The 11,474-nt window shown below is 43.7% G+C and overlaps 1 protein-coding gene across 1 annotated transcript; it reads left to right on the forward strand.

Moving 5' to 3' along the window:
• The first annotated feature begins 233 nt into the window (after window positions 1–233).
• On the forward strand, window positions 234–11,415 carry LOC137903372 (putative helicase mov-10-B.2). The gene is made up of 23 exons (XM_068747527.1): window positions 234–446; window positions 531–636; window positions 2,190–2,371; window positions 3,160–3,253; window positions 3,358–3,499; window positions 3,583–3,832; window positions 3,919–4,032; window positions 4,132–4,309; window positions 5,226–5,368; window positions 5,482–5,658; window positions 6,065–6,177; window positions 6,248–6,444; window positions 6,820–6,917; window positions 7,975–8,072; window positions 8,165–8,263; window positions 8,423–8,525; window positions 8,642–8,759; window positions 9,893–10,084; window positions 10,171–10,242; window positions 10,330–10,455; window positions 10,525–10,613; window positions 10,701–10,813; window positions 10,899–11,415. Exons 1-23 carry the CDS (start codon window positions 319–321, stop codon window positions 10,958–10,960), a joined length of 2,994 nt encoding a protein of 997 aa, XP_068603628.1. The 5' UTR covers window positions 234–318; the 3' UTR covers window positions 10,961–11,415.
• Window positions 11,416–11,474: the final 59 nt, after the last annotated feature.

The following is an 11,474-nucleotide window of genomic DNA, read 5'->3' on the forward strand; positions in this document are numbered from 1 at the left end:
TACACACTTACCCAGGCGGAGGAAGAAGTAGTTCTCACCAATCGCGTCTCATTTGAACGAGATCACAACAGTTTGGCTACTTTTTCCACCGTGTTCCCGATATACACGTACATCACCTGACATTACCGAAGTAAAGAAATTGTGATATATATATTTTTAAATCGATTCTAGACAGTATGAAGTCTGGGATCGATATTTAAGTATCAATCCGCGCATCGCCACTCGGATAAGAAGGAGCCGTGAACGCAGCGCGTCTTCACATATCGCCTTGTTTTGTTGTTTTATTGGTCTGAATCCGCAAGCATCGATCCGTGAAGCATGGCGCGGTTAGGTGTTCGCTGCCAGGTCGGGATGGACTTCTTTGAGTATTTGAAGGAGACGGATCGAACATCCATTACATCCAAACCTGAACTGAGAGACATTTACAACGCGGAGTTTCGGAGCAGGTAAGTTGGGTCGTCACAATGTTTTGGTCACGTGGATGACTTTTCCAGAATGCGGCTGAAAGCCTTCTTTTGCGTGTTTTTAAGAGCTCCAGAGACCAAAGATCCATGTTTCGGTTCGGTCCTCTACGCCCTAAAGACCTTTAACAAAGTAATAACAAAACGAAGAGACGTCGTTCACTTCAACGTCAAGGTAGGTTGTTATCTGCGAACGATCAGCACCAGACGATTTAAAGTCTTTATTTTAATTCTGTACGAGACGCGACTCGGACATGCAGTCATTTCCGCAGCTGTGATCGAGATCCGGGTCACGCAGACTCTTCCAGCTGATGCCCATTTTTCTCTGAACAGCAGAGTTATGTCAAATGATAATCAATAATGCTTTTTTCCCCCCTTCTTTAGCAGCACTTTTCATGTTTCGCTGTTTTGCGTTAATAGGAAGCACCAAACTGTTCAGGAAGCAGCAACTTCCGCATAAACTTAAAACAACACTGATTTGACTCATCGGTTTGACTCATCTCCTATGAATGTGTTTTTAAATCTCATTGGTCTCATTCGTTCTGTTTGATAGCGAAGAGCGCAGCATGTTTAAAATTACAATATGATCTTTAGTTTCTAATATGTTTAATTAGGATTTGTCTCACAATAAACTGTGTCCTATACAAAATAAAAATAATTCCAGATACCCCCCATGTGGAGATGTTGTAGGTGTCACCCATGAAGTTAGAAGCACAGATCTTGAAAACTAAATTGTAGATCCAGATTACATTTAAAAGTCAAGGACACCAATAGGTCCCGTACTTCGACTGAGAAAAATCACAAAAACAGGGCATTCAGCTCGCTGTCAGTGTTTATATATATATATTCCCTCAATATGAAATTAACTCCCCCTTGAACTGCCACCCTCTTGGGGGAGTTTGAGTGCCCAGGATTATTATCCCAGGAGTTATGTTGTCGGGAGCTTTTTGCTCCTGGTAGGGTCTCCCATGGCAAACAGGTCCTGCCTGGGTCACGGGTCAGACGAAGAGCGGTTCAAAAACCCTATGAAAAAATGAAAATCAAGGACCGTGTCATCGCCCGGATTGATCAATATATTAATTAAACAAAGATTATTAATGATTTCGCCTTAGTTAGGCAGAAACAAAAAATATATGATAAACATAGTACCTGTTTTTGCTCTTTAACTGTTATAAACATGTTATACTATAGTCTGAACCCTGCTATGGAGTTTTATATCTGGCAATGAACTTTCAAGTTTCAAGAACACAATGATAATATTGAATAGACTAGGCTGACTAGCACTAAGTGGTGACCGCATGCATGACTACTGGTCATAACAGTGCTATAATGTGTAAGTGTAATTCAAGATTTTATTGAGATTTACACAATAAAAATCTCAATAGAATTTCCACTGGGATTTTATCAGCTGACTCTTCTCGACCTTTCCACTCCGAGTAGAGTCAGCTGAGGTGGCCTAGACGCCTCCTTGGGGCGGTGTAGCGGGAATGTCCTGCTGGGTCGGGGCTTCTGGGAAGACTTGGGACACGATGGAGAGACTCTCTCTCGGTTGGCCTGGCAACGCCTCGGGACCCCCCCCCCCCCTCCGGGAGAGCTGGATGAGGTGACTGGGGACAGGGAATTTTGGAAAGACTGCTGCCTCTGTGACCCGGCCCCCGGATAAGTGGTGGAAGATGGATGGATGGATGGATGGAATATATAGTTAATACAAGTGATCTCCATGCACAGGTCAAGTCTCTTTATGAGGATCAGTGGCATTCACCCAGAGGCCGTAAGCCAGATTCTTTCAACGCGCGGGCTGCCAGTCCCACACCTGTGGAGGCCTTTGCCTCCGGAGATGACGCACTGACGGGGGTTCGAGCTCGAAGGAATCTAGCCAGACTCCTGATGACCACGCTGAAGGAAGATAGGTAACACACTTCTCAAGCAGCCCCATGCTTTTCCTGTCATCGTGGTTCTACCGCTGCTGGTCGCTTAGAGTTCTTCTCATACAATTACTGACAGCAACCTTGCATTCACTACAATCTTCCATCAGTGCTGTACTACCACTGCTGCACTTTCGGCTTGTCCCAGCTGGGGTCGCCACAGCAAACCAACCTTCTCCGCTTCACCCTGTCCTTTGCCAACACCAGCCACTCCCATGTCCTCCCTCACTACGTCCATGTATCTTCTCCTGGGTCGTCCTCTAGCCCTGTTCCCTGGACTTTCCATCCTCAGCATCCTTCTACCAATATAGTCCCTGTCTCTCCTCTGGACGTGTCCAAACCATCGAAGTCTGGCCTCTCTCGACATCTCCCTTCATCCTCGCTGACACTCTCCTATCACATAACACACCTGGTACTTTCCTCCAGCCGTTCAAACCTGCCTTCACTCGATTCTGCACCTCATTTGAAAACAGTCATTTCCAATTACACACACGTATGTGTGTGTGTGTGTGTGTGTTTAACCGCAATATATTAAGAACAATATTGATCGCATTTTAAGGTGTAGAAGAAACACGAGAGTCCGATTACTGCCTGGCAGAAGCGTTTTAATCTGATCTGAGAACGTGTGATTCTTTCCTGCATGTTACACGCTCATCATTCATAGCTAATCTGTGCTGTGGAGGAATAGAACAAAATCCGGATTGGGCCACTTTAACCGAGCAGTGTTAAAACCAGTAGATTACATCATAACGTTTGTTCTTGTTGCATTACAGGGACCGGTTCATCGCTGATAAAAATGATGTCTGCATTACTTCCGACCACCAGTTTAACCAAGGGAAACTTGACCTGACTGTGGACACGTACGAGGTGATAGTGATGAGTTGCATGCTTTCCAGCGGAATCGGGTGAATCTCTCGTTAATCAGGTGACAAATGTGAACTTAAACGGCTTTCTTTTTCTGTTTGAAACAGTCTGTGTTAAACCTGACAGTAAAAAACACCGGAACGAAGCCTGTGTATTTCACTTACTACACCCCATTGCACTGGCTCAAGTACTTCACTCTGATAGATGAGTTCAAGGTGACCAAGAAAAACCCTCTAATTCTGAAACCAGGTAATGCAGATATGTGGCCGCAGTATAACTGAGGTGATTTACGATAAACACAATAAACATGGGTTACATGTTCTGCTTCTCAGGTAGCAGTTATGACATCCAGGTTAAGTTCTGCTGCATTTCGGTTGGCTTCTATCCGGCTACTCTGGCTTTTGAATTCAAACCTGATCTGGAAGACTCCGCTGCCTTCCACATTATGCGCTTTCTTGAAGTTCGGTTTATAACGGCCTTAGGACGGGAGCTAGCACCTGTGGCCCCCTACAAACCTCGCTCCCTCCCCGCCTGGACCCCCGAACAGACTTACACGGTCGTAGACGGACTGCGGCCTGACGGGTATCACTGTCCACTCAACACATCATTAACTATTCATCAAGCGTAAACTCGGTGATGTTCTTTTGCACATTGCCTCCTCTTTGCAGACTGTCAGTGATGAACTTGCAAAACGAGGTTGAGCTGAAAGCTTATCGAATGCCACCGTATATGAGTCAGCTCATCAAGTCGCTGAAGCAGTCTGCTTATGTCCACGATAAAAAGTAAGTCGTTCGGATTCGATTTTCAGCAGTCAGTCAGGTAGAGAAGGCACAACCGTCTGCGTAATGGACTAACTTCCCATTTGTTGGTCTGTCCGCAAGGACTTTGCTGGAAAGTTCCTTGAGCTGGAAGATCTACGCCGAGAAGTTTCAGCTGATGCTGTATCTGGAAGAGCAACAGATGGAGGTGGACATCAAGAGATACAACATTCCCAACAATGAAGTAAAAGAGGCCGTGATGACCTTTGACAAAGTCAACAAAAAGCTACTCATTCTGGAGGTCAGTGTCTGCTGCTCAAATTCACCCCAAATTCACAAAATCTCTCATTTACATTTAATTTGTCCAATCGGGGCCTTTTTTAATTGAGATAATTATCATGTGGTAGGTGCCCTTCTGCACTTCTTGGCATATAATTGACAGTCATCTCTTTCTAGTTTCATTGATCTTAAAATGGGTGTTTTCTAGTGGTGTATCAGTACACGGTTAATTTTTGGTACAAAAACAGGCAGAAAAGAATTACTTGAAATGCTTTTATTTAAAAAAAAACAAACAAATTCAAAACAATATAACTTGTATAAATAAATAAAAGTGACCCATTTGTGTGATATTTAGATATTTGAAAAACAATTTCATAATCTTAATAAAATTCTAAACAAGTTAAAACTGTAAACTTCGAACACAACAGCCTGAATATGACAAATGTAACTACCTAATCAAGCTAAAGGTTCTTGGCGAGAAAGATGAACTTTATCCACATCTTCTGCAGAAAGCGCAGGGCTGGTTGCCGTGACAGCATCTCCAGCAGAGGAGAGAACACGCTCACTAACAACAGAGCTAGCTGGAATACAGAGCTAATCATTTACTAGTTTTGCTATGTGTGCACGCCTTCGTGCTACCAGCGCGCCTCCCCTTGATTCAATAGTGCGTCCGTGCAGAAAGTCGTCCGGGACTTCCGTTCCACACGGAGCGCTTGGATCTCGCTAATAATAAATTAAAAGAGGAAGAAAAGCATACAATATAACCGAAACTGTACGCAAGTGGACCGAACCGGTTCAATACGTCCACGTGAACACCCCTAGTGTTTCCTGCATAACAATTGATGAATGCTGTTTGATAATTATTGGAAGACAGGCCAAAGATGTTTAAAACGATTCTACTCTATTTCCATTAACGATGAAACGCACTGACCTGCCAGGTGCCTGGGGTGTCTGAGAACCGTCCATCCGTGCTGCGAGGGGACGCACTGCTGGTTTATCCTGCTGGACAAGCAAAGGTGAAGTACCGCGGCTACGTCCACGGCGTGCAGCTCGACAGCGTCAAACTCGGCTTCGACTTACAGTAAGATGTTCGCAATACACAATATTAAAGTAATTATTTCTTGGGCTCGTGTTTAAAAGCGTTTTTTTGGTGTCCGACATTCACACATTTTCTGTTTCTGAATTTGTTTACAGATTGCTGAAGCTATTTTTGGAAAACATGAAATTCAATGTGGAATTCATCGTCAACCGCCTGATATTGCGTCTTGCGCACAGAGCAGCAGAGCTGGCAGTTAAACACAACTTGGAACCGGTGCTGTTCCCCACTGCACCCGCGGCCCCCTCTCAGCAAACAACGCTTCCCCAACTCAGGTTAGTCGTGCCAGTACATGGATTAAACCGTGCGTTTACACAACCACAGGTTGTTCCCGTTCCCATTAGTTCAGAAAATACCGTACAGGTGGAGGATCCGATTTGCGTCAACGTGTTGATTTGAATTGGGTATATAATTTCATACTTAATTTGTTTGTTAAAGTGAGTTAATTGTTGCTCTTCTTCCTGGTTACTTGATTCATGTCTATCAGACCTAAAGGAGGTTTAAGGAGTTCATCATATTCTTAGAACCTCGCAAACCATGTTATTGTAACGGTGATGAAACGACACTTATCCTACCTGACATGGATTTTCTGTGCATGTAAACATAACGGCAACGCAGCTGACGCATATTTGACATCATACGTATGACACCCCCCCCCCCCCCTCCTCTGTGTCTCGACAGGTTGTTTGACTCAAAGCTGGAGAGAAATGAGGAACAGTATCAGGCTGTACAGCACATTATAGCCGGCTCATCCAAACCGGCTCCTTACCTGGTGTTTGGCCCGCCCGGAACAGGTACAGCAAGTACCAGCATTACACGGATTGTACATTTGAGATTTGACTATTCTGATGATTCTCCGTCCAGGTAAAACTGTGACTTTGGTGGAGGCCATCAAGCAGATAGAGAAGTCGCAAGCTTCCTGCCGCATCCTGGCTTGTGCTCCTTCCAACAGCGCTGCCGATTTGCTCTGCGATAAGATTCTGGATCACGTGGATGAACACAATGTGTTCCGCATGTACGCCTGCAGCCGCAGCCCCAATGATGTTCCCAACAGATTAAAAGTGGGTGGGGCTTCTGACTGATGCTAAATGTGAACGTGGTCATTTTAGCCCTTTTTCCTGCATAATGCATGGACCTGCGTTCAAAGTTAGGGACATTAGTCCATCACTTTTCTGTCTAACTTTACATTCCTACCCAAATTCATCTAATCTAAAAATGGTACAGCCCGCTTGTTGTATTCGTACTATCACTTTAAGCCAGTGTGTTTGATTCAGAACGTTATTAAGACTCTTCTTTAGAAAGATAAACAATTTGATGGCATATTTATCCGCCCCATTCCAGGGCTACTGCAACACTGTTGAACTTGCTGGTGCTTCATGTTTTTGCACTGTTGTTCTGTGTTTGTTGTTTTGTATGTGTGTTTTGGTACTTTGCAGGCCTGCTCTAACCTGTTCGGGGATTGCTACGTTTATCCCTCTAAAGAGAACCTGATGCAGAAGAGGATCATTGTTACGACGCTAATAACTGCTGGAAGGTGCGACTGATGTTTGATCACCTACATGACGCTGCACAAATGTTGCATTTCACTGTTGCACACTACCATATTCACATTGTGTATGCAGCAGGTAAAATAAGTACCAAACACCCCACCATCTTGGGTTCATTATATATATATACACACACAGTGAAACCTCGGTTGTCGGAACATAATTTGTTGCACAATTTTAAACCCAAACTATATTTCCCATAAGAAATAATGGTAACTAGGTCAATTTGTTCCTAAGCACCAGATAAATGCCCATTTATGTGCCTACAGTTATATTAATATTTAACTACGTGTACCTAAGCAATAGATAACACATAAAAGTCTAAATAGTACAAAAACCAAAAGCATAATAAAAGTACATTTAACCCAATTTAACATACCTTTTTGGCTGCGGTGTCGGGAGGGAAGGGTTATTCCTTCGTCTCCATAAAATGACTTGGTAACTCTCTTTATTATTTCCTTCTTCAATTCAACAGTTGTTCTGGCTGCTTTCCGCTTTTATTTTCCAGTAGTGTTACTGCTGCCTTTCTTTGGATCCATGACTAATGACTATAGAGTTAAAAATGAAAAAAATCACGCACACAAAGTGAAAAACCTGCAAAGTCTCTGCAGGTCGACTCAAACTGAACCTGCTTGGTTAGACGCCGCCTTCGTTCGCGTGTCTTTGGTTTGCCTCGGCTCCACTCGCGTGTTCGAACTCCGACACTTTGTTCGACTTCTGAGGCATTTTAAACGAATTTGTTGTCACTGTATTTCTAAAGGAGACACTGACATGAACATTTCACCAGATGTGAGAAACCCCAAGTCCTCCATAGATGGTGGAATATAGTTTGGTCAGATGAGAGTAAAATTACATTGAACTCTTTGGATGCTATAACACACGTCACCCCAATAACAGCAGCGGCGATGTTTAGAAGTGGGAACATGATGATGAAGATGAACAGGCCATGTGTTCAGTGTTTAATTTATCCGCTGTGTATTCGCTGCCAGTGTGCAACCTGCAACCTGATTAACATCTGTGAAAGCATGTTTAACGTGTGTGCAGGCTGGTCACAGGCGGCATCCCTGAGGGCCACTTCACCCACATATTTGTGGACGAAGCAGGACACGCTGTGGAGACAGAATGTTTAGTGCCATTGGCAGGTAATGGGAACAAACATTGGTTTTGTTTTTTTTGGTAATTATTATTAACTTGTTTTGTGTGTTTTTTAATGTTTGATATCCACGCATCGAAGGCCTGCTCCATCCAGATTCTGGTCAGCTTGTTCTTGCTGGTGACCCTCAGCAGCTCGGACCTATTCTCAGATCACCTTTCGCGCTCAAATACGGCTTGGGTAAGAGAAGTCGCACTAGCATAAAGGCCGTCCTCTTTGTAATACTGTTACCTGGGTAAACGTCCGACATTCTGTTTTTACTTTACACGTGGATTCAGACTTTTTTTTTTATATATATATATATGCCTTTCTGGATTTTAAAGATTCTCTTGTCTGTAGGAATCTCCCTCCTGGAGCGTCTGATGAAAGATTTCCCTCTGTACCAGAAGAATAATGGTGCGTTTGACAATTGCTTTGTCACCAAGCTGCTGCGCAACTACAGGTGTGTGTGTGTGTGGGGGGGGGGGGGGGGGGGGGTAATGGTTGCATTTTATATGGCTAATGACATATGTCTGATTTCTCCACCTCTTATAACCCATTTGTGTTCTGCCTGTTCAGGTCCCACCCTGCCATCTTGAAGATTCCCAACGACCTCTTCTATGACGGAGAGCTGCAGGTTTGCGCGGACAAAATCTTACGCAATTCTTACTGCAGTTGGGAACACCTCCCCAAGAAGGTAGGGATTCTCCTTTCAGAACACACGACCTACACTTGCATGTGCAAAAGGCAGCTTTAGATTCTGCATATTCCTCAGCACTTCATGCTATAATTCCAGGCTGGCATTCTTAACAATTGAAACATAAGGAGGGGCGTCCCCGCCCGGCAAATGGGAACGATGCAGCATCATTAGCCTGTTATTCCTCCATCGTCCCACCTCGCACTCCTGTTCATGATGAGATGCTGTAATTAATGTGGCAGCATTTAACCATCATTGCAAAGAATTTCACAGATGTTGATGTGCAGCACGGTGGCACAGTGGTTAGCACTGTTGCCTCACAGCAAGAAGGTCGGAGGTTCAAATCCAACTTGCAGCTTTTCTGTGAGGAGTTTGCATGTTCTCCCCGTGTCTGCGTGAGTTCTCTCCGGGTTCTCCGGCTTCCTCCCACCACCAAAAAAACATGCAACTTAGGTCCAGGTCGTTATTGAAAAAGAATTAATTCTCAACTGACTTACCTGATCAAATAAAGGTAAAATAAAAAATGAATGAGCTGGATACTTATTGGTTCAGAAGAGGGATTTTGCACGAACAGAATTGGCAACCCTGTCTCCCAATAGGTGCCTTTATAGACAGCTAATTGGCAACATTTTCAGTGGCACATCTCTAAATTGACTTGCATTATCATGAGGATCTCTAAGGATTGTGAGTATTTGTCTGAGAGTTGTCACCGACTTTATTTCAGGACTCTGTACAGCCCATATGTGCAGGTAATGAAGATTTAACAGGTGACATGCATGAAAAAGGCTGTGTGTGTGTGGCAGCCATCATGCGTGATTGAAAGTTTGTGATAACATGGATCTGTAATTAACATTTGTGAAGTGAATTTAAATGCCAGAGGTACAGTCATTTCTTCATTTCTCAAATCTTCAAAAGCATGAGTCAGATTTTGTTACCCAACAATACATTTAGTTGGCATCCCCCACATCAAGTTTTGTTTGTGTCGATAACAGCTTTTGCATGGAAAGTCTTTATAATATATGTATAAAGTGTGTATTATAGAGAACCCCCAGAATGATGAGGTACACGGTGAAGAATGGAGTTCAATATTCAAAAACGTTCTCGCGTTCTAACACATGAAGCATATCTTTCAGGACTTCCCAGTGATTTTCCAAGGCGTGACTGGTATTGATGAACGTGAGGCCAGCAGTCCTTCGTTCTTCAACGTGGCTGAGGTGGAGGTGCTGATGGACTACGTGAAGAAGCTGCTGCAGACACAAGGCAAGAAAGGCCTGGCTTCAATCTCACCGGGTGACATAGGCATCATCGCCCCCTACAGGAAACAGGTGGGAGTTAATTCAGTTCAGTTCATTTTAGTCCACAGAAAACAATTCTTACATGTGAATGCTGTTTCTTGTTTTTTTCGTCACAGGTGCAGAAAATCCGTGTGGCTCTGAACAAAGTTGGAAAAGAGCTTAAAAACAAGGACATGAACAGCCTTAAGGTATCTAAATATATGCTGATTGTCTAATCAAATGACACAAGGAGGGGCTTCAGCGTTTAACTGTATAAGGATTTGTGTGTGTGTCAGGTTGGCTCTGTGGAGGAGTTCCAAGGCCAGGAAAGGAGAGTAATCCTGGTGTCCACAGTTCGGAGCAGCCCTAACTACGCGGAGATTGACAAACTGTTCAACCTCGGCTTCGTCAAGAACGCGAAGGTATACAGCAAACGCACGAACTGCACATCGATGCACAAAACGGCATTCTGACAATCTGCTCTTGTCCAGAGATTCAATGTGGCGGTGACTCGAGCTAAAGCCCTGCTGGTTGTCGTAGGAAACCCCCGAGTGCTGAGCACAGATCCTACCTGGGCCAAGTACGCGAGACGTGGCTACTTCTGGTCTCCTCACGAGACTTGTTCCTGCTAACGCTTGTTGCTCCAAATCCCCCCGTTTGTCTGCAGGTTCATTCAGTTCTGTAAAGAGCAGGGAGGCTACACTGGATTTAGTGAAGCAGAGGAAGATGACGACGTAGTGAACAGACTTGCTTCTCTGTACATCGACATTGATGTCAAAGGTGACATCCCAACTTTTTTATTATCATCCTTTTAAAATAAACGCTTTGAATTTCTCTTTATAGATGACCATCTTGTTCGTTTCAGTGGGAACAGCCGAGAGCGTTGTTCAGCAATACATGGACCCGGAGTGGAGGAGCGAGCTGTGAGGGGCACAATGGTCAGGGTTTTTGACACACAGAAATCAGTGTAATCACTGACGTATGGAATCATGGAAAACTCTGTCAATTTTAATGAGTTTTCATACTTAAATGGTAATTCCCAAACAATGATTGTAAACGACCAATAAAAGGATTAAATCAGTTGCATGACTTTCACTTAAAAGTTGTTTAATGCATTTAATATGAAATAACCAGTTACAATTTTAGTATTTCAAAAATACTTTTACACTCGTCTCCATTAGGCATTCAACACGTCACACTCCCATTTGTAAAATGTGACCAACTTTTTCCCCCTCTACAGTGTCTGACAATACAGATATAGAGGCACTATCCAGGAAATAGCCCAAGCCCACAACTTTATCTGAATTTGAATGTACTGGTAAAGTCAACACGACTGTAGCTTATGGTGATCGATGTGTAAACTATTAAATACACTTGGATAACATGTGTAAGGTTTCGTCTTCTTGCTACAGATACTTCTGTCACAGAAAGACAAGGATAC

This window comes from Brachionichthys hirsutus, chromosome 2 (genome assembly GCF_040956055.1).
Source record: "Brachionichthys hirsutus isolate HB-005 chromosome 2, CSIRO-AGI_Bhir_v1, whole genome shotgun sequence".
Classification (NCBI taxonomy): Eukaryota; Metazoa; Chordata; class Actinopteri; order Lophiiformes; family Brachionichthyidae; genus Brachionichthys; species Brachionichthys hirsutus.